The 22700-nt window shown below is 40.7% G+C and overlaps 1 protein-coding gene across 1 annotated transcript in view; it reads right to left on the minus strand.

Annotated features, from left to right (window-relative positions):
* LOC126419009 (ubiquitin carboxyl-terminal hydrolase 2-like) overlaps positions 1–22700 on the minus strand; it is a 237964-nt gene that overhangs the window by 40456 nt on the left and 174808 nt on the right. Inside the window, exons 4-5 of the mRNA XM_050086061.1 lie at positions 13211–13306; positions 10625–10751 (exon numbers count right to left, since the gene is read on the minus strand). Coding sequence (XP_049942018.1) covers positions 10625–10751; positions 13211–13306 — 223 coding nt within the window. The remainder of the gene's footprint in view (positions 1–10624; positions 10752–13210; positions 13307–22700) is intronic.

Below are 22700 nucleotides of genomic sequence, written 5' to 3' on the forward strand. Positions count from 1 at the left end.
GGCACAAATAGAACTAAATTTGGCATAATCAAAACTTAATTTGACAAAAATGAAAACAGAATTTGGCAAAAAAGGACATCAAATATGGCGAAAAAATTAACACCGAATGTGGCAAAAAACATCGATTTTGGCAAAAAATAACAAGCAATTTGGTAAAAATAGCACCAAATTCTACAAAACTATCTCCAAATATGACAAAAACACAAAATTTGGCAAAAAACAACCAAATTTGACAGTGTGAAATTAAATCTGTAAGAATAACATGTATTTTCACAACAAATTCCCCCCATGAACCATGGACCTTGCTGTTGGGGAGAGGCTTGCGTGCCTCAGCGATACAGATAGCCGTAAAGTAGGTGCAACCACATCGGAGGGGTATCTGTTGAGAGGCCAGACAAACGTGTGGTTCCTGAAGAGGGGCAACAGTCTCGATGATTGACTGATCTGGCCTTGTAACACTAACCAAAACGGCCTTGCTGTGCTGGTACTGCAAACAGCTGAAAGGAAGAGAAACTACAGGCGTAATTTTTCCCGAGCACATGCATGAACCATGGACCTTGCCGTTGGTGGGGAGGCTTGCGTGCCTCAGCGATACAGATAGCCGTACCGTAGGTGCAACCACAACGGAGGGGTATCTGTTGAGAGGCCAGACAAACGTGTGGTTCCTGAAGAGGGGCAGCAGCCTTTTCAGAAGTTGCAAGGGCAACAGTCTGGATGATTGACTGATCTGGCCTTGTAACAATAACCAAAACGGCCTTGCTGTGCTGGTACTGCGAACGGCTGAAAGCAAGGGGAAACTACAGCCGTAATTTTTCCCGAGGGCATGCAGCTTTACTGTATGATTACATGATGATGGCGTCCTCTTGGGTAAAATATTCCGGAGGTAAAATAGTCCCCCATTCGGATCTCCGGGCGGGGACTACTCAAGAGGATGTCGTTATCAGGAGAAAGAAAACTGGCGTTCTACGGATCGGAGCGTGGAATGTCAGATCCCTTAATCGGGCAGGTAGGTTAGAAAATTTAAAAAGGGAAATGGATAGGTGAAGTTAGATATAGTGGGAATTAGTGAAGTTCGGTGGCAGGAGGAACAAGACTTCTGGTCAGGTGACTACAGGGTTATAAACACAAAATCAAATAGGGGTAATGCAGGAGTAGGTTTAATAATGAATAGGAAAATAGGAATGCGGGTAAGCTACTACAAACAGCATAGTGAACGCATTATTGTGGCCAAGATAGATACGAAGCCCACACCTACTACAGTAGTACAAGTTTATATGCCAACTAGCTCTGCAGATGACGAAGAAATTGAAGAAATGTATGATGAAATAAAAGAAATTATTCAGATTGTGAAGGGAGACGAAAATTTAATAGTCATGGGTGACTGGAATTCGAGTGTAGGAAAAGGGAGAGAAGGAAACGTAGTAGGTGAATATGGATTGGGGGACAGAAATGAAAGAGGAAGCCGCCTGGTAGAATTTTGCACAGAGCACAACATAATCATAACTAACACTTGGTTTAAGAATCATGAAAGAAGGTTGTATACATGGAAGAACCCTGGAGATACTAAAAGGTATCAGATAGATTATATAATGGTAAGACAGAGATTTAGGAACCAGGTTTTAAATTGTAAGACATTTCCAGGGGCAGATGTGGACTCTGACCACAATCTATTGGTTATGACCTGTAGATTAAAACTGAAGAAACTGCAAAAAGGTGGGAATTTAAGGAGATGGGACCTGGATAAACTAAAAGAACCAGAGGTTGTACAGAGATTCAGGGAGAGCATAAGGGAGCAATTGACAGGAATGGGGGAAATAAATACAGTAGAAGAAGAATGGGTAGCTTTGAGGGATGAAGTAGTGAAGGCAGCAGAGGATCAAGTAGGTAAAAAGACGAGGGCTAGTAGAAATCCTTGGGTAACAGAAGAAATATTGAATTTAATTGATGAAAGGAGAAAACATAAAAATGCAGTAAGTGAAACAGGCAAAAAGGAATACAAACGTCTCAAAAATGAGATCGACAGGAAGTGCAAAATGGCTAAGCAGGGATGGCTAGAGGACAAATGTAAGGATGTAGAGGCCTATCTCACTAGGGGTAAGATAGACACCGCCTACAGGAAAATTAAAGAGACCTTTGGAGATCAGAGAACGACTTGTATGAATATCAAGAGTTCAGATGGAAACCCAGTTCTAAGCAAAGAAGGGAAAGCAGAAAGGTGGAAGGAGTATATAGAGGGTCTATACAAGGGCAATGTACTTGAGGACAATATTACGGAAATGGAAGAGGATGTAGATGAAGATGAAATGGGAGATATGATACTGCGTGAAGAGTTTGACAGAGCACTGAAAGACCTGAGTCGAAACAAGGCCCCCGGAGTAGACAATATTCCATTGGAACTACTGACGGCCGTGGGAGAGCCAGTCCTGACAAAACTCTACCATCTGGTGAGCAAGATGTATGAAACAGGCGAAATACCCTCAGACTTCAAGAAGAATATAATAATTCCAATCCCAAAGAAAGCAGGTGTTGACAGATGTGAAAATTACCGAACAATCAGTTTAATAAGCTACAGCTGCAAAATACTAACACGAATTCTTTACAGACGAATGGAAAAACTAGTAGAAGCCAACCTCGGGGAAGATCAGTTTGGATTCCGTAGAAACACTGGAACACGTGAAGCAATACTGACCTTACGACTTATCTTAGAAGAAAGATTAAGGAAAGGCAAACCTACGTTTCTAGCATTTGTAGACTTAGAGAAAGCTTTTGACAATGTTGACTGGAATACTCTCTTTCAAATTCTAAAGGTGGCAGGGGTAAAATACAGGGAGCGAAAGGCTATTTACAATTTGTACAGAAACCAGATGGCAGTTATAAGGGTCGAGGGACATGAAAGGGAAGCAGTGGTTGGGAAGGGAGTAAGACAGGGTTGTAGCCTCTCCCCGATGTTGTTCAATGTGTATATTGAGCAAGCAGTAAAGGAAACAAAAGAAAAATTCGGAGTAGGTATTAAAATTCATGGAGAAGAAATAAAAACTTTGAGGTTCGCCGATGACATTGTAATTCTGTCAGAGACAGCAAAGGACTTGGAAGAGCAGTTGAATGGAATGGACAGTGTCTTGAAAGGAGGATATAAGATGAACATCAACAAAAGCAAAACAGGGGTAATGGAATGTAGTCTAATTAAGTCGGGTGATGCTGAGGGAATTAGATTAGGAAATGAGGCACTTAAAGTAGTAAAGGAGTTTTGCTATTTGGGGAGCAAAATAACTGATGATGGTCGAAGTAGAGAGGATATAAAATGTAGGCTGGCAATGGCAAGGAAAGCGTTTCTGAAGAAGAGAAATTTGTTAACATCCAGTATTGATTTAAGTGTCAGGAAGTCATTTCTGAAAGTATTCGTATGGAGTGTAGCCATGTATGGAAGTGAAACATGGACGATAAATAGTTTGGACAAGAAGAGAATAGAAGCTTTCGAAATGTGGTGCTACAGAAGAATGCTGAAGATTAGATGGGTAGATCACATAACTAATGAGGAAGTATTGAATAGGATTGGGGAGAAGAGAAGTTTGTGGCACAACTTGACCAGAAGAAGGGATCGGTTGGTAGGACATGTTCTGAGGCATCAAGGGATCACCAATTTAGTATTGGAGGGCAGCGTGGAGGGTAAAAATCGTAGAGGGAGACCAAGAGATGAATACACTAAGCAGATTCAGAAGGATGTAGGTTGCAGTAGGTACTGGGAGATGAAAAAGCTTGCACAGGATAGAGTAGCATGGAGAGCTGCATCAAACCAGTCTCAGGACTGAAGACCACAACAACAACAACACATGCAGCTTTACTGTATGGTTAAAAGATGATGGCGTCCTCTTGGGTAAAATATTACGGAGGTAAAATAGTCCCCCATTCGGATCTCTGGGCGGGGGCTACTCAAGAGGACGTCGTTTCCAGGAGAAAGAGAACTGGTGTTCTACGGATCGGACCGTAGAATGACAGATCCCTTAATCGGGCAGGTAGGTTAGAAAATTTAAAAAGGGAAATGCATAGGTTGAAGTTAGATATAGTGGCAATTAGTGAAGTTCGGTGGCAGGAGGAACAAGAATTTTGGTTATAACTATAGAATCAAATAGGGGTAGTGTAGGAGTAGGTTTAATAATGAATAAAAAAATAGAAGTACAGGTAAGATACTACAAACAGCATAGTGAACGCATTATTGTGGCCAAGATAGACACGAAGCCTATGCCTACTACAATAGTACAAGTCTATATTCCAACTAGCTCTGCAGATGACGAAGAAATTGATGAAATGTATGATGAGACAAAATAAATTATTCAGGTAGTGGAGGGAGACAAAAATTTAATAGTCATGGATGACTGGAATTCAAGTCTACGAAAAGGGAGAGAAGGAAACATAGTAGGTGAATATGGATTGGGACTAAGAAATGAAAGAGGAAGCCGCCTGGTAGAATTTTGCACAGAGCATAACTTAATCATGGCTAACACTTGGTTTAAGAATCATGAAAGAAGGTTGTATGCATGGAAGAAGCCTGGAAATACTAGAAGGTATCAGATAGATTATATAATGGTAAGACAGATATTTAGGAACCAGGATTTAAATTGTAAGACATTTCCAGGGGCAGATGTGAACTCTGACCACAACCTATTAGTTATGAACTGTAGATTAAAACGGAATTAACTGCAAAAAGGTGGGAATTTAAGGAGATGGGACCTGGATAAACTGACTAAACCAGAGGTTGTACAGAGTTTCAGGGAGAGCATAAGGGAACAATTGACAAGAATGGGGGAAAGAAATACAGTAGAAGAAGAATGGGTAGCTTTGAGGGATGAAGCAGTGAAGGCAGCGGAGGATCAAGTAGGTAAAAAGACGAGGGCTAGTAGAAATTCTTGGGTAATAGAAGAAATATTGAATTTAATTGATGAAAGGAGAAAATACAAAAATGCAGTAAATGAAGCAGTCAAAAAGGAATAGAAACATCTCAAAAATGAGATCGACAGGAAGTGCAAAATGGCTAAGCAGGGATGGCTAGAGGACAAATGTAAGGATGTAGAGGCTTATCTCACTAGGGGTAAGATAGATACTGCCTACAGGAAAATTAAAGAGACCTTTGGAGAAAAGAGAACAACTGGTATGTATGTCAAGAGCTCAGATGGAAACCCAGTTCTAAGCAAAGAAGGGAAAGCAGAAAGGTGGAACGAGTATATAGAAGGTCTATACAAGGGCGATGTACTTGAGGACAATATTATGGAAATGGAAGAGGAGATAGATGAAGATGAAATGAGAGATATAATACTGTGTGAAGAGTTTGACAGAGCACTGAAAGACCTAAGTCGAAACAAGGCCCCGGGAGTAGACAACATTCCATTAGAATGACTGACAGCATTGGGAGAGCCAGTCCTGACAAAACTCTACCATCTGGTGAGCAAGATGTATGAGACAGGCGAAATACCCTCAGACTTCAAGAAGAATATAATAATCCCAATCCCACAGAAATCAGGTGTTGATAGATGTGAAAATTACCAAACTATCAGTATAATAAGGCACAGAAGCAAAATACTAATGCGAATTCTTTACAGACGAATGGAAAAACTGGTAGAAGCCGACCTCGGGGAAGATCAGTTTGGATTCCACAGAAATATTGGAACACATGAGGCAATACTGACCCTACAACTTATCTTACAAGTTAGATTAAGGAAAGACAAACCTACGTTTCTAGCATTTGTAGACTTAGAGAAAGCTTTTGACAATGATGACTTGAATACTCTGTTTCAAATTCTGAAGGTGGCAGGGGTAAAATACAGGGAACGATAGAATATTTACAATTTGTACAGAAACCAGACGGCAGTTATAAGAGTTGAGGGACATGAAAGGGCTCTGAGCACTATGGGACTCAACTGCTGTGGTCGTAAGTCCCCTAGAACTTAGGACTACTTAAACCTAACTAACCTAAGGACATCACTCACATCCATGCCCGAGGCAGGATTCGAACCTGCGACCGTAGCGGTTGTGCGGTTCCAGACTGTAGCGCCTTTAACCGCTTGGCCACTCCAGCCGGCGACATGAAAGGGAAGCAGTGGTTGGGAAGGGAGTGAGACAGAGTTGTAGCCTCTCCCCAATGTTATACAATCTGTATATTGAGCAAGCAGTAAAGGAAACAAAAGAAAAATTTGAAGTAGGTATTAAAATCCGTGGAGAAGAAATAAAAACTTTGAGGTTCGCCGGTGACATTGTAGCTCTGTCAGAAGCAGCACAGGATTTGGAAGATCAGTTGAACGAAATGGACAGTGTATTGAATGGAGGGTATAAGATGAACATCAACAATAGCAAAACGAGGATAATGGAATGTAGTCGAATTAAGTCGGGTGATGCTCAGGGAATTAGATTAGGAAATGAGACACTTAAAGTAGTACAGTAGTTTTGCTATTTAGGGAGCAAAATAACTTATGATGGTCAAAGTAGAGAGGATATAAAATGTAGACTGGCAATGGCAAGGAAAGCGTTTCTGAAGAAGAGAAATTTGTTAACATCGAGTATAGATTTAAGTGTCAGAAGTCGTTTCTGAAAGTATTTGTATGGAGTGCAGCCATGTATGGAAGTGAAACCTGTACGATAAATAGTTTGGGCAAGAAGAGAATAGAAGCTTTCGAAATGTGGTGCTACAGAAGAATGCTGAAGATTAGATGGGTAGATCACATAACTAATGAGGAGGGATTGAATAGAATTGGAGAGAAGAGAAACTTGTGGCACAACTTATAACTAGTGAAGGGATCAGTTGGTAGGACATGTTGTGAGGCCTCAACGGATCACCAATTTAGTATTGGAGGGCAGTGTGGAGGGTAAAAATTGTAGAGGGAGACCAAGAGATGAATACACTAAGCAGATTCAGAATTATGTAGGTTGCAGTGAGTAGTGGGAGATGATGAAGCTTGCACAGGATAGAGTAGCATGGACAGCTGCATCAAACCAGTCTCAGGACTGAATACCACAACAACAAGAACAACAATAAATTTTGCAAAAATAATGACAAATCTGGAAAGAAACATCATATTTGATTAAAAATGACATCAAATTTGGCAAAAAAGACACGAGTTTGGCCGTAAAATAAAACGACTTTTTTGTGTCACTAGTCATTGATGTCTGGCTGGAGATGACAGCTCTGTATACTGAATTTCACACCATGTGCACCTCTAATTCATCCACAAATTTAATTATTTATTGTTTCTGCTGTACTGTGTACATGTAATAAGTGAAACTTTGTTGTTTGCCATTCTTCCTGGTGTTGCATCTTTATTAGTCAGCAGTCTGGAATAAATATTGATAAATACATGAGAAATAAATTTCTGATCATTTTCATAATAATTTCGCTTTCTTTCCCTAGTGTGCACTAACAGACATTAATATCGAATGAAATGATTTCTGCAAGTTTTCCCTAGACTTGTAGAAGAAATAGTGCCCGTTGAAGACAAATTTTTACAAATAACAAAATTAATTCATTCACTTACTATAAAAAAGACACATTAAGTTAGATACGGGGTGAAATGTCCGAGGTGCCGGAATTAGTGGTCATGTGTGGATGAGGTGTTTTTGCTTGTGTGTACAGATGGTGTATGTCTCTCTTTTGCTGTTAAAGGCTGCAGCCAAAAGCTGTATGTAAGTGTCTTTTAATTGTGCTTGTCTGCAACTTAACCTGTCTTCTTTACAGTAAGTAGCAACTACATTGTTGGTATTTTTCCTCGAGCTTCCACTGTTTGAAAATTACCTTATCTGTTTGATTATGTTAAGTCATGGAGCATAGTTTGCAAATATCATTTAAAAATATAAGGTTTATCCTGTTGGTGGCATGTAACTGAATGTTAGTTACTATATAATTTTTCTATGGTAATTTCAGTAAAAATTGCAGAAAAATTCCATCATTCACCTATTTCTTACATTATCACTTTTTCTTTTAGTGTCTTAGAAAGCATACAACACTAATGAGGCTTTAAAATGTAATCATTTATACCTCTTGCCAACAAATGGAGAGTGCAGTAATGTACACCGAGGTGAAACAAGTCACGGGATAGTGATATGCAGATTTACAGATGGTGGCGGTATCGAATACACAAGGTATAAAAGGGCAGTGCATTGGCAGAGCTACTGTAGCTGTCTATTGTACTGGAGTGGTTCATGTGAAATGGTGTCTGACACGATCATAGCTGCACGATGGGAATTAACTGACTTTGAATGCAGAATGGTAGTTGGAGCTGGACGCACGGGACGTTCCTTTTCAAAAATCATTAGGGAATATGAAACTTCAGCTATTTCCTCTCACCGATGACAATGCCCGTGGCACAGACTCCATGAAACTACAGGCCCAATTTGTCGAGAAGGAACTGTGCAAGCTGATGGTGTCTCCATTATCATGTGGGCTGTGTTTACATGGAATGGACGGGGTCCTCTGGTCCAACTGAACCAATCATTGACTGGAAACAGTGATGTTCGGCTACTTGGTGACTATTTGCAGTCATACATGTACTTCATGTTCCCAAACAACAATGTCGTGTCATTGAGCCACAATTGTTTACAACTGGTTTGAAGAACATTCCAGACAATTCCAGAGAATGATTTGACCACCTAGATCACTCAACATGAATCCCATCAAACATTTGTTGGACATAATCGAGTGGTCAGATCATGCACATCATCCTGAACAGGTGACATTTTTACTATAGAGGCAACAGGGCTCAATATTTTGGCAGGGGAATTCCAGCAAATTGTTTTGAGTTCATGCCATGTTGAGTTGCTGCACTACGCAATGCAAAATGAGGTCTCACATGATATTAGGTAGTATCCCATGACTTTTGTCACTTCGGTGTACATTGACACAGTATAAAAAATTTATTTCATAAACTGCTTCATTTTTGTACTTAGTTGGATTCAGTTATAGATTTTTGACATAGATGTGTACACTCACTGTGTTATGAAGATTTTAATATTGTTACAACTGCTCCATTTAGTTGTGTGTACAACTACGACTTCAAGAAGTTTCCTTAATTCACCTGAAAAATTTTGTTGCATCTGTGGTAGCTTCACACTCAAGAAACAGCAAAGAAAGGTTGCTGAGTTAATGAAGAAAGTGTATTAAACATATTTTGGAACAAAACATAAAGTGTATTCTGTTTTTGCAGCTGATCTCTAACAATGATTTTACAGTAAGCAAGCATCCTCATTTATAGCCCACAATAGTTTGGTTGACCTGTTCCTCTGTCTTCACTTTATATTGACATGAACGAAACAATTTATTGAGACTTTTCAAAGGACAGTGAACATTTTAAACACATGTGTGTTAAGCTCTTGTGTTGTCAGAAAAACTGAAAGAAGGTGGTTTTGTTAGTTCAGATATTAAGAAACATTTTAGTGATGAAGTACCTGCAATGAAAATTGAAATAGTCACAAAAGAGGCACAGATTTATGAGACTTCAAGGACTTCAGCCCCAAGTGAGCACTGTGAAATATGTTGGTAAAAATTAAAAAAAAAATGTTGTTTCAGGAATTTGAAAGTGTACTTCCTCCATTCACATTTCTACTATTTTCTGAAACCCTGCCAATGTAGAAACAATCAAAAATGACTTGTTGATATTTCTTTTCTGCAATTAGTTGAGTGGGAATATTTTAAAATTATACTTTGAAAAGTACACTTTAAAGTACTACCTGTCTCTTATTTGCATTGTTCAGAGCATGAACTGCACTCTGAGAATGAGCACTGCATTGAACCAATAATTTGTCTAGCATGTTTCGGAGCCAGAGATCATGCCACAGATACATTTAACATCATTTATAGAGTCTCGTGTAAATCATCACAGAATCTGACAGTTGCCAATGACTGTCTTTTATCATGAAACAACAATCAGCTACTGGCCAAAAAAGTTTCCTCAGAATTGAGATGAAACTGCAAGTCAAAATTCACTAGAGATATGGATAAAATATATGTACAAATATGTGTGAAATATATGAAATGTATGTGAAATATTCATGAATATGTGAAATATATGTGTCATACGCATACATTGGGTGAAGTCACGTGCCAATAGCTTCAAGTGTGTGGATTACATATGCAAAATATTAGTGTTCCAAATGGTCAGTTATATGTTGCATGTCCACAAGTGGGACATGCTGAGATGTTTTTGTATAAGATGGAAATACTGAAAATATTGTACATCACTAAGCATTTGTACAAAATTTTTCAAATTTAATTCAATACACAAAAATAATTGGGTTTCATTAATTTTGTACATGTAATTGTGTCTGCTTTATATATGTGGACCTACTTAGAAATAAGAGACAGTGCAATACATGCTGGGCACGGCTAGTTATGTAATAAAAACTGGAAAAATCTGAAAGCAGAGGCCTGACAGGCTGTTGCTTTGAGAAGAGACAACTCCTACAATGACCCCCTTACCATACTTATTAGATTTTTAATTTTAGTTTCTATGAAGTTACATTAGACTCAGTCAGTTTTAAGTCGAGACTATTTTGCTATCTTCAAACATCCTGTTGGAGTTGTGAACTTATTTTGATTTTGGTTGACTATTATCATAATGTGAGGCACAATTTGGAATTCACTCACCTTTAATGAGGGCCCCTTTCATACCAGAAACAGTTGTATTTATGTCAGTCAGGTGGCCATCATTGAGCAAGTATTCCAGCAGAGGTTTTGTATTACTGAGGCACTGGATCACAGAATTCATGAAGCACTGTAACAAATATGCACTTATTAGGTAACAATAAACTAGTTATTCAGATTCTGGAGCATCATAATATCTTATAGCTCAAATTACTTCGCTCATCCCCACTATTACCTGTATTGAAGCCTATTACTGGTATGACCTGAAAGGGAAAGTAAACATCTAACATATTAGGTGAATGCAAATAATGTTACACTTCTTTGATAGTGTAATGACAACTAAGTTGTCCTTAATGATGGAGTCTACACTGTGATGTGTCTATACTGCTAACACACAATACCCCAACATACAAAATGCCCTGCACTGCAGCTGGACCTTGACGCATCCTTCACCACCAGTTTGGCTATTTCTCCCATAATTAATGTCTCAGAACTTCATACATGGGAATTCTACACTATGCTGTTATTTCTGCTAACTATTTTCCCCAAGCAAAATTGTGCCTGCCTCAATTTTACCTCCTCACTCTCTTTTCCAAATGTCGTTCCTGCCAGAATTTCATCATTGTATTCTCTTTCTCAATTTCTCAATTCCAATTGCCTTCTGATTTCATTAATATTTAGCAATTTGAGTTTTTGTAGCTCTTCATTAATACACAAGTAATAAATAAATAGCAGATTCAGACTGTTTATAAAGTAAGGAAAGCAGTGTGGAAAGAACACAATACCAAAAGAAAGGATGATGTTTGTAACTAAAGATGCACAATCGAGTAGCTGACTTTGGCAGTGTCAGCTCCTTGTTTGCTATGTAGTGTGCATCAGTGAAGTAAATTATAGGATATTAAAGATAAAAATGAAAATAAGTAAAGTGGTGACATTAAAACGCAGCATTCAGTGGTGAGTATAAACAATCGAGAAACTACATCACCCGAGGGGAGAGTAGCAGTATGGCGGAACAAGTAGCACCTCTGTCTCGCAGGGCAGGCGGCCTATATCCTTGTTTGGTGCTTCTGTGAAAGGGCAGAAGTGACATTAAAGATCATAGGGACTGCCAATCCCTGTGGCATTGTGAGACTGGTTCTTGAGTGCAATAATGGACCAGGATTAGTCTCTTCACTAATTTCAAATTAAGAATAGAAAACAATGTGCTTCACACAACAAAAAGCAAAAGAGAGTACACAAAACTACAGTGCAATAATTTGTTGATGATGGTAGAGTTGTAAATGTGGTAGTTCAAGCATGACTTCTGCTGGTGTCTTACACAACCATGGTTCAAAACACCCGTAATTTAAAACAGCCACACTAAAGAGGCTGCATAATAGAAGGATCATGCAAAAGAAAAGAAAAGTCAATAAATGCCACTGCCAAGAGAGTAGGGAGATCACAAAACAGCACTTACTGCTGAGATTTGGTGCCACAATGGTGTGTTTTTAAAATCACATAACACTGAGTGACCAGAAACCAGATGAAACCACGTGTGTGTGTGTGTGTGTGTGTGTGTGTGTGTGTATGTGTGTGTGTGTGTGTGTGCGCGTGTGTGTGTGCGTGTGCGGGGAGGTGGGGGGGGGGGGGGGGGGGCACACATGCACGAGCACGTGCACACAAGTGTGCATGCATTCACTTTTCCTTTTTTTCTTTTTCTCCACTAGTTGATTTATGTTCTTTCTTTCACAGGGCCACATTTAAACTTCATCTCTAAATTCCTTTATCACTCTTTTCATCTCTTACCTGTGATCACATGCACAACATTCTCTTCAAATTTCAGTTTGTCAGGTTTTAAAATTTCATCTTTTACTGCAAGTACTGTTCTGTGGAGTTCTTAGGTTGGGATCCTATGTAGCTTTTTCAATCACTAAAGAGTTTTGCTTCTTTCAACACTTTCCTCCCTGTTACCAGATGAAGGAATGCTTGCTGTAAAACCCAAAGATGCATATATAGTTTAGAAATTATTTTAATTTTAGTTTTGTTGTGGGATCCCTTGTCCCTCATACACAGTGTGAACTTTGGGTCACGTATGAAAGAACAGACACGACATAAACACAATTAAGGTGCGGAAGGCCAGTGATCTCTTCAGTGCAGATGAACATCAGGTTCGAACTCTTACAGGAATCGGTGAAAGACCGTGAGTGATGAGGATAATGGGGAAGGGGCACTACATTAGTAGTGTGTGGATAAGTTGAGAATTTGGATCTGATGGGAGGCGTGCTAGGGTAGTCCAGACAGTTGCGATGATCACTGTGTCTGGATGGCTTAGTGGTCATAGCATCTGCCCACTAAGCAAGAGACCCAGGTTTGAACCCCAGTCCAGCACAAATCTTCAACTTTCACCATTGATTTAAATCAATGACCACTTGCAGCCAATGTTTGTAATTCCTTTGCATCCCTTTATACTAGTCTGCTCATCCATACAAAGCCTGGAGGACCGTAACTATTTCAAGAAGAAGATCATTATCACTCATTTTCCTTCATATTGTTTTGATTCTATAATTAAAGTGAGCTTTAATAAAACTACAGTTTTTGAACAGTACTCACTGTATTTCCAATGTTACGCAAGCCAGCAAGACCACCGCGTTCATTTCCTGGAGTTCGTGAATAGCCACGCAAGAGACGTGGAGAAGCACTGATTTCCTGCAAATGTTCCTTGTTACAGTTACAAGGGTAAAGAATATAATGCATAAAGATAAGGAATACAAAATACAACAATCATGTATAAACGTGGCATTAACCAGGTTGGCCCTAATACATCAAACTGCAGCTAGAAAGTTATAGAGAAACCTTCTGTTCATTTCAATGTTCTACTCATTATAGACAGAAACAATTCAACTACGCAAAATTTTTCAACCTTCACTGAAAAGCCCTAGCTATAGCGTAAAAAGGAAGTATGTTACCTAATTTAACAAAAAAGAAGCCTAAGATGAGGAAAATTAGGGCAGAAAATTTTCGTAAAAAAATATTTTTAGGTTATTATTATAGAACAAAGACTTATATAAGAAATAATGTATTTACAAAGCCCTGCCAAACAGTAATTCTGCTTGAAGAAATGATTCTGAAAACAGCCTGACATGAGTGGATTGAATCTCATTACATCTAAGCACAGGCAATAAGGTACTAAAACCTTATGTATAAAGCAGTAAACTCAAATTACAAATATCTAACTTAAACCTATTTTTGAGCCTGAAAAATAAGATTCTGATTTAGACATTTTTAAGAAGCAAAACTTAAAAAAGCAAAACTTACACAATTCAATAGCAAAAGCAAGAAATCTATTATTCAACTTCTCTGTTATATGGTGTAATGTACCAGTAAACTGATTACTACACAATTAAGCACAGTTCCACAACTGAACCTTATCACACAGATGTCAAGACACACACACACACACACACACATGTACAGACAGAGAGAGAGAGAGAGAGAGAGAGAGAGAGAGAGAGAGAGAGAGAGAGAGAGAGAATGAGTAGTAGTTTCATGTATTTCACAGCTGATGTGAAAATCTACATGGACTGTAAGATGATACTTGTGTAACATGTTCAAAACAACCAGTAGTTTCACAAATAATAACTGCAGCTTCGGTCGAATGTGCATTCAGCTCTACTAGTGTGTCTATTGGTGCCTTGTGCACCAAACGCTTCATGTTATGCCCACGAAAAGAAATCCACTGGAGTGAGGTTGGGGGCAAGTGATAAGCATGGTACTGACCCACTCCTCCCACTCCAATAACTGGGGAAAACTTTGTCCAAACGTACTCTAAAATCAACAGTGAAGCATGATGGGGCCCTGTCATGCTGGAGCAATATTCATTGCCTTCCTGGTAGAGGCACATTCTCCAACATTTCCGGTAGTGCTGCATAAAGAAAAACTTGATAATTTTCTCCACTAACCATTTAGCCAGATGATACATTCCAATCAGAGGGTCATAAATAGTACCAGTACAAGCAGATAACACTTGGACATTAATGTAAATGGACAACAATTTCAGTAACATCTCTAAACATTACTAGTATCAAAACCTCTACATACCCCAATTCGGTAAACAGTTCACCTGTGACATTTTTGTCACATAAAAAAAAAAATCTCTTTACCTCCTCTGAACATTCTAAAATAGCCTTTTACACCTTATATAATTCCTAACTTCTGAATTTTTAAACAGAGTGATTATAAAATCCGTTTAGTTTATAATAACTATACTACTATTTCAAACTATCATCACTTACTTTAAGCTTACAAGATTTTCTCAGTAATTTCTCCATAAGTTTTTGGAAAACTGTTCACAGTTGCTTTCCTTTTACTTGGTCAGTTCATTTACTATAAACAGAACTGATGATGACATACTTTGTACTATCAACTCATTTATAGGTCACATTTCAGCTGAAATATCAGGGGGAGGAAACTGCAAATATGTGGGGGACTGCACTATTTAAAAGCTTTCAATTCAGTACACAGGATTTATGGAGAACGAAGGAAATCCATGCTCTCTAAGTCTCTCTCTCAAACAGGTGTGTATGCACACACACGAGCACGCGCACACACGCACACACACACACACACACACACACACACACACACACACACACACACACACACACACACACACGCAAACTTACATACAACAACTTATTTATTTGGAGTTATAGCTCCAACATAAAATCGTATCAGATAATTATTGCCATAACAAGTAAGTTAAATTAAATAGTAAAATAATAACAATAAGAGCACCATTACAATTCAGCATATACTTTACCTCTGGATTATCTAAAATTATAAAAAAAAGAATTCTTCTGAAACATTACCTTTTTTGTTAGTTGTTGATGTACGTCTTCTTATGATCCTCTGCATCTGCTATAGGTAATTAGATTCTGATGACAAATAACTTTGTATTATGCTTACCTGAAAGTTACTGCTGTATTGGCTGAATCCATCATGGTTACAGAGTGACCACACTGAACTACGAGCCACAACCTACTTGCATGAAGAGAGCTTTTCCTGACTGACAAAAATATTTTTAATCTACAAAATCCTGTGAGCACATGTGTCAAAATAATAGATTCTACAACATCATTGTCAAAAGCAAATTAATAGCACAGCAGGACAAAGAAAAATATTTGTGAAATGACAGTTAAATGTAGCAATGTTTCTTAATTCTGCTACTTCAGCTACAGTTCTGAATTTGGATTGTTTCTTCTCTCTTTCATCCAATCATCATTCCAATACAAACATTTAGATGCTAGACATTTTGTAAGATTTTCAAGCAAAACCTTCTGTCATCAATTACGAAATTTTAGCATGTGTGCATGCTCCCATCAGTTGAACCATCTTTATCTACATGTATATTTGTAGGCCCTCATGGTACATATGAACATTTATGAAAAACTGTCTCACCAATGTCTCAGATATTCATTTCCATGTGGGACAGAAACACAGATTATAATTTGTTTTGTTCTGAATTTAGTGTCTACATCACATATGTGTAAGTAGTGTTTGATAATCGGAGGTATATCGGCAGTTTTATCTGTACCTCAAGCCACAGAATGTCCTTATTGAAAATGATGGTAATGAGGACCATTTTAATTGTTGGAATAGGTTATAATTGTGGATGTGGTGCATTTAGTATTTGTTCTTTATGTTGTGATTCTCGTTTCACATTAATTATAAACTTCACAACTGTGAACAGACAATATGTCACTAATCCATATGGAAATTTTGAGATTTAACGTTAATAACAAATATAATCCTAATGAGTGAGGTGGCATGGTGGTTATCACACTGGACTCACATATGGGAGGACGACAGTTCAAATCTGCATCCGGCCATCCTGAATTACGTTTTCTGTAATTTCCCTAAATCACTTCAGGCAAATGCCAGAATGGTTCCTATGAAAGGGCATAGCCGACTTCCTTCCCCATCTTTCCCTAATCCTATGGGACTGATGACCATGCTGTTTGGTCTCCTCTCCCAAATCAACCAACCAACCAATGTATAATCCTAAATATTAATTAATATTTTGTAACATTAAGTATGTGTATTATTTTTTCATAGGAAATACAGGATGCTGAGACTTGGTTGAAAAACTCAGACCTATGAGACTGGTGGTTTGTGTACAAATTTGATTTTTGCAAACATTTATTTTTCCTTGAAGCTTTCTATCAGTGCTTTTGGCCCTTATGGTTCTCAGTGCCTCAGTTGTTGTTAACAACTGGAATGATTATAAAACAATACCATATATAATGGTGAGTGTTAAAATATAAAAGAATTATCCCTTCCCTTCAATAAGCATACTTGTTTCTAAACCTGGAATAATATATATGTTTTAATTCAACATAAAAATGGCTTAGAATTGATGTTCAATTCTAAGGTTCAACAAAGTGCACAAGGGAAAAATATTCTACACCTAAATTGTTGATTAGTGAATAAAATTAGCAAATTTGTAATAGAGATCAATTAAGAGTGGAAATCAATAGATCCAAAGTGAAACAAAGAAACCTCAGCATTTCTGCACATTGAAACAAAGCTGCCCCATAGCAGCTCTCTTGGTGCTGTGTAGCTGAGCACATGAATTGAATTCAATAATATTTTTGTCAGTCAGTTCTAAAAAAAAAATTAAAAAAATGTATAGTCTGACAAACAGGTGTTAAGAAGCACAGGAACACACTACAGACATGAGAGATGATTTAAATTTCAATAGCTGCTGACAGTACACTCACAATGGAATAATGCTGGTTAATGCCACATGTACACAAGCATTGTATGTAAACAAAGAAAAAAACTCAAAAATAGTGAAAAAGCTGTTAACACTGTAGAGACATTGCAAGTACAAGATTTTGAAAACAAAGTAAAAAATAAAAAAGTAAAAATAGAACAGCTATTACTAATTACTAATCAAGCTTTAAAAACTGAAATTAAAATTATAAAACATATTATATAGTGAACAAAAATATGTAAGAGTGGTGATGGGTCATGCTCAACTTTTAAGCAGAGTTGGTGGTTTTGCCACTTTCCACTTCTCAGAATGAACATATCCCAGTTTCACTCTCACAACTCCTAAAAATTCAAAAGTATGAACCAATTTCAAATGTGTGTTAAAGCAATATCAACTTAAAATGGAGGACAGTCACTAACAACAGCAGAAGTGGGAATTGCTAAAAGCAGACAGAGAAAATGAAGAATTTGTAAAAACTGAAATTCAGTAAGGATGTCACTACACTAATACAATTAATTTAGCAACAAACATCGGCAATATTCATCGAGACAATGTGTGAGATATTAACTGAGGATGACAGCGGTAAATTACAGTAAGCAAGTGTACTGCCACACGTGTGTTACACACAGACGATCTATTCCGAAGTGGTTAATTCCCCCACAAAGCAGTCCGATGAATATTGTGCACCGAGTGGATCACTCCTCTCGTTCGGGACTGTAGAGGATTCTGGAAAGGACAAAAGGGTAAAGTCTACATTCTCAGCCCACACAACAAACTCAGTTAAAAAAGCCACGACCGTACCTCCGAAGCGACGAAACACGACGCTACCGGAGACACTGAGATGCCGCGACATTTCGAGACATAGCCGACGCGGCAGTAGGAGCGGACGCCGGCGAGAGAACGACGAGTACACGAGCGGGTGAAGGGCTCGAGTGCGCCGAGGAGCAGAGAAATCAGTGACGCGATCAGCAACAGCCCCCACACGGCCCCTACGATCCCGTACGCCACAGTCCACAAAGTACCGGTCTCACTATCCATTCGGCACACTGTACCGACCGGTACTCTACCGGCACAAAGTTTGCGTAACGACTCTTATCACGAAACGGCAGTAACCGGTCGAGGGCAGACATTTCTCCACACAGTGTCAACACTCCAGCTCCGGCAGCCAGAAGACGGACATCTGCTACCTTCGGATCACTACCTTTCAGTGTTCACGTGCAACAGTCTCACGACTCCACATTCAGTCGAAAACCTCCCTCAGAGAGAGGCAGTCTCCGGCACACTTACAGTGTCTGCAGTTTTTTTCAGTAAACAAGTAAACGGTGCAGGTAAAATGACAAAATCTTAGGTCCGGTCACTTCTTAAACTCTCGTCTCAGTTGTCGTACTCTAGACGAGTGGGGCGGCGTTTCCGTTACGTGTGCCGTATCGTAGGAGATATTTTGACAGTGAGACCTTTTGTCTCCAAACGGGACTATTCGCAAGTGTCAGAGGGGCGGAGCACGTGGAGAAACGGGAGTCGGCTTTCCACGAGTATCGCAGGTCTCGCAGAGCAGTCACCTGCCCGCGTAACGGGAACGCGACATTTTCGACAGTCCGATACGCGTCGCAACGGGGCGGGTCGGAAGAAGTGGAGAGGACCCGACAGCGCGTGTCGGCATTCTCGTAGCCGAGTGTCTGTGGCTCTAAATCGCGTACCTGTGTGTACTGCCAGAGAAAAATCGCTAAAGGGAGGCCGTACAATCACTCACTTTCTACCAGGATAATGTACAGACAGTTCCACCTTACTGCCTAAATGTCCGATAACGACCACTCGGTTCTCGGTGGTCTGCAGTTACTGAAAACTACATCTGACAGCTATATTGGCAACTCGCGGTAGCGGCATTTGTAGAATCCGGCGAATGTCAGCTCCGTCAGAGGGTAGTCGGCGATCCTTCCCCGATCTGACGTCACACCGGTCCGGACACGTGGTGAGGGAATGCCGGCTGACGGCCGCGAGGAGGCGCGAGTCGCGACCGCGGTGACGGCCGGACCTGAGCGGCGGGGAGGGGGCGCGCGGCCCGCGGCAACCCGAGAAGGCAGGCGCGCGGTTCGGCCGAGGTCGCGGAAGCTCGACGCGCGGGACCGCGCGGCAGGGCGCAGGGCGAAGCGCGCAGCACGGACCGCGGCGAGCGGCGACTCACTGGCCGCCGCGGGGCGACGCCGCCGCGCCGCGCCGGCCTCGCCTTCCCGGACGCAAATAGACGCTGGCCGGCCGCGCCATTTTAAATCTGGCGCATCCCCTCGCTGGCACCGCTCCTGCCTCGCCAACGCAGCCGACCGTACTGTACGCTGCGAAACGGGTTCGCCTACACTGCACAGGCCACGCTACGGAGTGTGGCGGAGGGTATTTCCGGTTCTTTGGAGACTCGTCGGCGGATCTAGGAGTACTTTCAGACTTGACCCAGGGAAGTGTCCTGTTCGTGTTCTCTACATCTACAGCTACATCCATACTCCGCAAGCCACCTGACAGTGTGAGGCGGAGGGTACCTTGAGTACCTGTATCGGTTCTCCCGTCTATTCCAGTCTCGTATTGTTCGTGAAAAGAAGGATTGTCGGTATGCCTCCGTGTGGACTCTAATCTCTCTGATTTTATCCTCATGGTCTCTTCGCGAGATATACGTAGGAGGAAACAATATACTGCTTTACTCCTCGGTGAAGGTATGTTCTCGAAACTTCAACAAATGTCCATACCGAGCTGCTGAGCGTCTTTCTTGCAGAGTCTTCCACTGGAGTTTATCTATCATCTCCGTAACGCTTTCGCGATTACTAAATGATCCTGTAACGAAACGCGCTGCTCTCCGTTGGATCTTCTCTATCTCTTCTATCAACCCTATCTGGTACGGATCCCACACTGGTAAGCAATGTTCAAGCAGTGGGCGAACAAGCGTACTGTAACCCACTTCCTTTGTTTTCGGATTGCATTTCCTTAGGATTCTTCCAATGAATCTCAGTCTGGCATCTGCTTTACCGACGATCAACTTTTTATGATCATTCCATTTTAAATCACTCCTAATGCGTACTCCCAGATAATTTATTGAATTAACTGCTTCCAGTTGCTGACCTGCTATTTTGTAGCTAAATGATAAGGGATCTTTCTTTCTATGTATTTGCAGCACATTACACTTGTCTACATTGAGATTCAATTGCCATTCCCTGCACCATGCGTCAATTCGCTGCAGATCCTCCTGCATTTCAGTACAATTTTCCATTGTTACAACCTCTAGATATACCACAGAATCATCCGCAAAAGGCCTCAGTGAACTTCCGATGTCATCCACAAGGTCATTTATGTATATTGTGAATAGCAACGGTCCTACGACGCTCCCCACACACGACACTTCTACGTCAATTACCTTACTTACAATATTGATAATAACCTCAGTCCCTTCACAGATGATGCAGTGAGCTACGATAACGGGAAAAATCGCAAATAAAAAAAACAATTAATGTAGAGTAATGAAACTTCGGCAATACTTACTGAGAGATCGCAGGTTAGTGTAAGCGCGGGATAAGCCACTGCAAATGTGAAATTCCGGTACATCAATAATCGGTGTAACCGCCAGAATGTCGAATGAAAACACGAAACGCGCTTTCATCGTGTTGTACAGCTGCCGGATGTCAGTTTGTACGACGGAGGTCCACGCCAGTTGCACTCGATCGGTCAGTACAGGGACGGTTATGCCGGTTGCGGCCCGCACTGGAGTTGTCATTCGGTGATGTCCCGTATGTGCTCGATTGGAGTATATTGGGTTACAACAGTGGTATATGGGCGAGTGTTATCCTGTTGGAAAACACCTCCTGGAATGCTGTTCACGAATGGCAGCACAATAAGTCGAATCGCCACATTGGCGTGCAAAGTTGCAGTCAGGGTGCGACGGATAAGCATGGAAGTCCTGCTGTCATACGGCATCGCACCCCAGACTATAACTCCAGGTCCACTGTATGTAGCGCGCAGATAGGTTAGTTGCACTCCCTCAAAGAACCACCTTTCATAAGAAAACACAACAGACCTCCACCCTGCCCTGCCCTCGACACCACTGAAGTCGCAAATGGTGGTGTTTTAGGGTCAGTGGAATGCACGCTACAGGGCGTCTGGATCGGAGCTGTCTTTGAAGTAACCGATTTGTAACAGTTCGTTGTGTCACTGTGGTGCAGACTGATGCTCAGATTGGTACTGCAGATGCAGTTTGATGCGCCAGAGCTATACACCAAACACCATGGTCTTCCGTCGTGGCAGTGCCGGAGCCCGGTCTTCTTGAGATCGTACATGCTAGTGACAATCTTGCAGTGGTTACATCCCTGTCAAGTCTTTCTGCAACATCGCAGACGAAACATCCAGTAGCCCTGTTACACGAACACGTTCACACTCAGTGAGGTGCTGACAATGGCGTCTTTGTCACATTAGAGGTATTCTTAGTAACACCAACTCAGCACGTCGAATCTCAAAGGTAACTAGCGCTCACGGCCGTTACGGCGTGTACTTAAAGTAAACGTGATCTGCGTCCTGACAGTGGCGCTACCACCGCCCACTGCTATGCGACTGGCGTAAATCAGAATAAACGTCGTCTTTCTAATGTGGATACACGACTACTAACTTTCGTCTATGTCGCACAATCACTTTCTCGGTGTTGCGACTTTTTTCCGTCAATGTATAGTGAAATACTGTGTGAAAGAAGCTGTACAAATATTCGGTCAGATCTCCATAAATTTCAACGCGGTGCAAAGTTTGTCAACACGATTTAGCTTAAATCTGCACGAATGTATAACTGAGCATTTCACAAAATACAATAGCAGTCACTCACAGTAGGATTCTGTCAACTCATACGAACATGTGGATGTAACAGTTTGTAAGAATATGAACCGGAACCATCACATAGGCACAATCGCAAGTAAAGAAGGCTGCACAATGGTTCATTGGCAGCCCACAGGGACATGTAGTCAGTCTACAGAGGGATACTGGCATACAACCCCCCCCCCCCCCCCCGACCCATTCCACAATGGACAAAATGTCCATAATAGAACGCCACAGTTATAACTTCCAATAGTACCAACTGTAAGCGTAGCAGTTTGTTCGAGATCCTAATTAAAGAGTGACGCTAAGAGTTCTAGATACAGCACACGCGCGAGTACTGCTTTGCTGTTTTCCCGCCTTACGCCACACACGCGAAGTAGCGGCTTCTGAACGTGATGATGATGATGACTGGTTTGTGGGGCGCTTAACTGCGCGGTCATCAGCGCCCGTACAAAGTCCCAATTTTTACACAGTCCAATTTTTTTGCACAGT

This window comes from Schistocerca serialis, chromosome 9, assembly GCF_023864345.2.
Source record: "Schistocerca serialis cubense isolate TAMUIC-IGC-003099 chromosome 9, iqSchSeri2.2, whole genome shotgun sequence".
In the NCBI taxonomy this organism is placed as follows: domain Eukaryota; kingdom Metazoa; phylum Arthropoda; class Insecta; order Orthoptera; family Acrididae; genus Schistocerca; species Schistocerca serialis.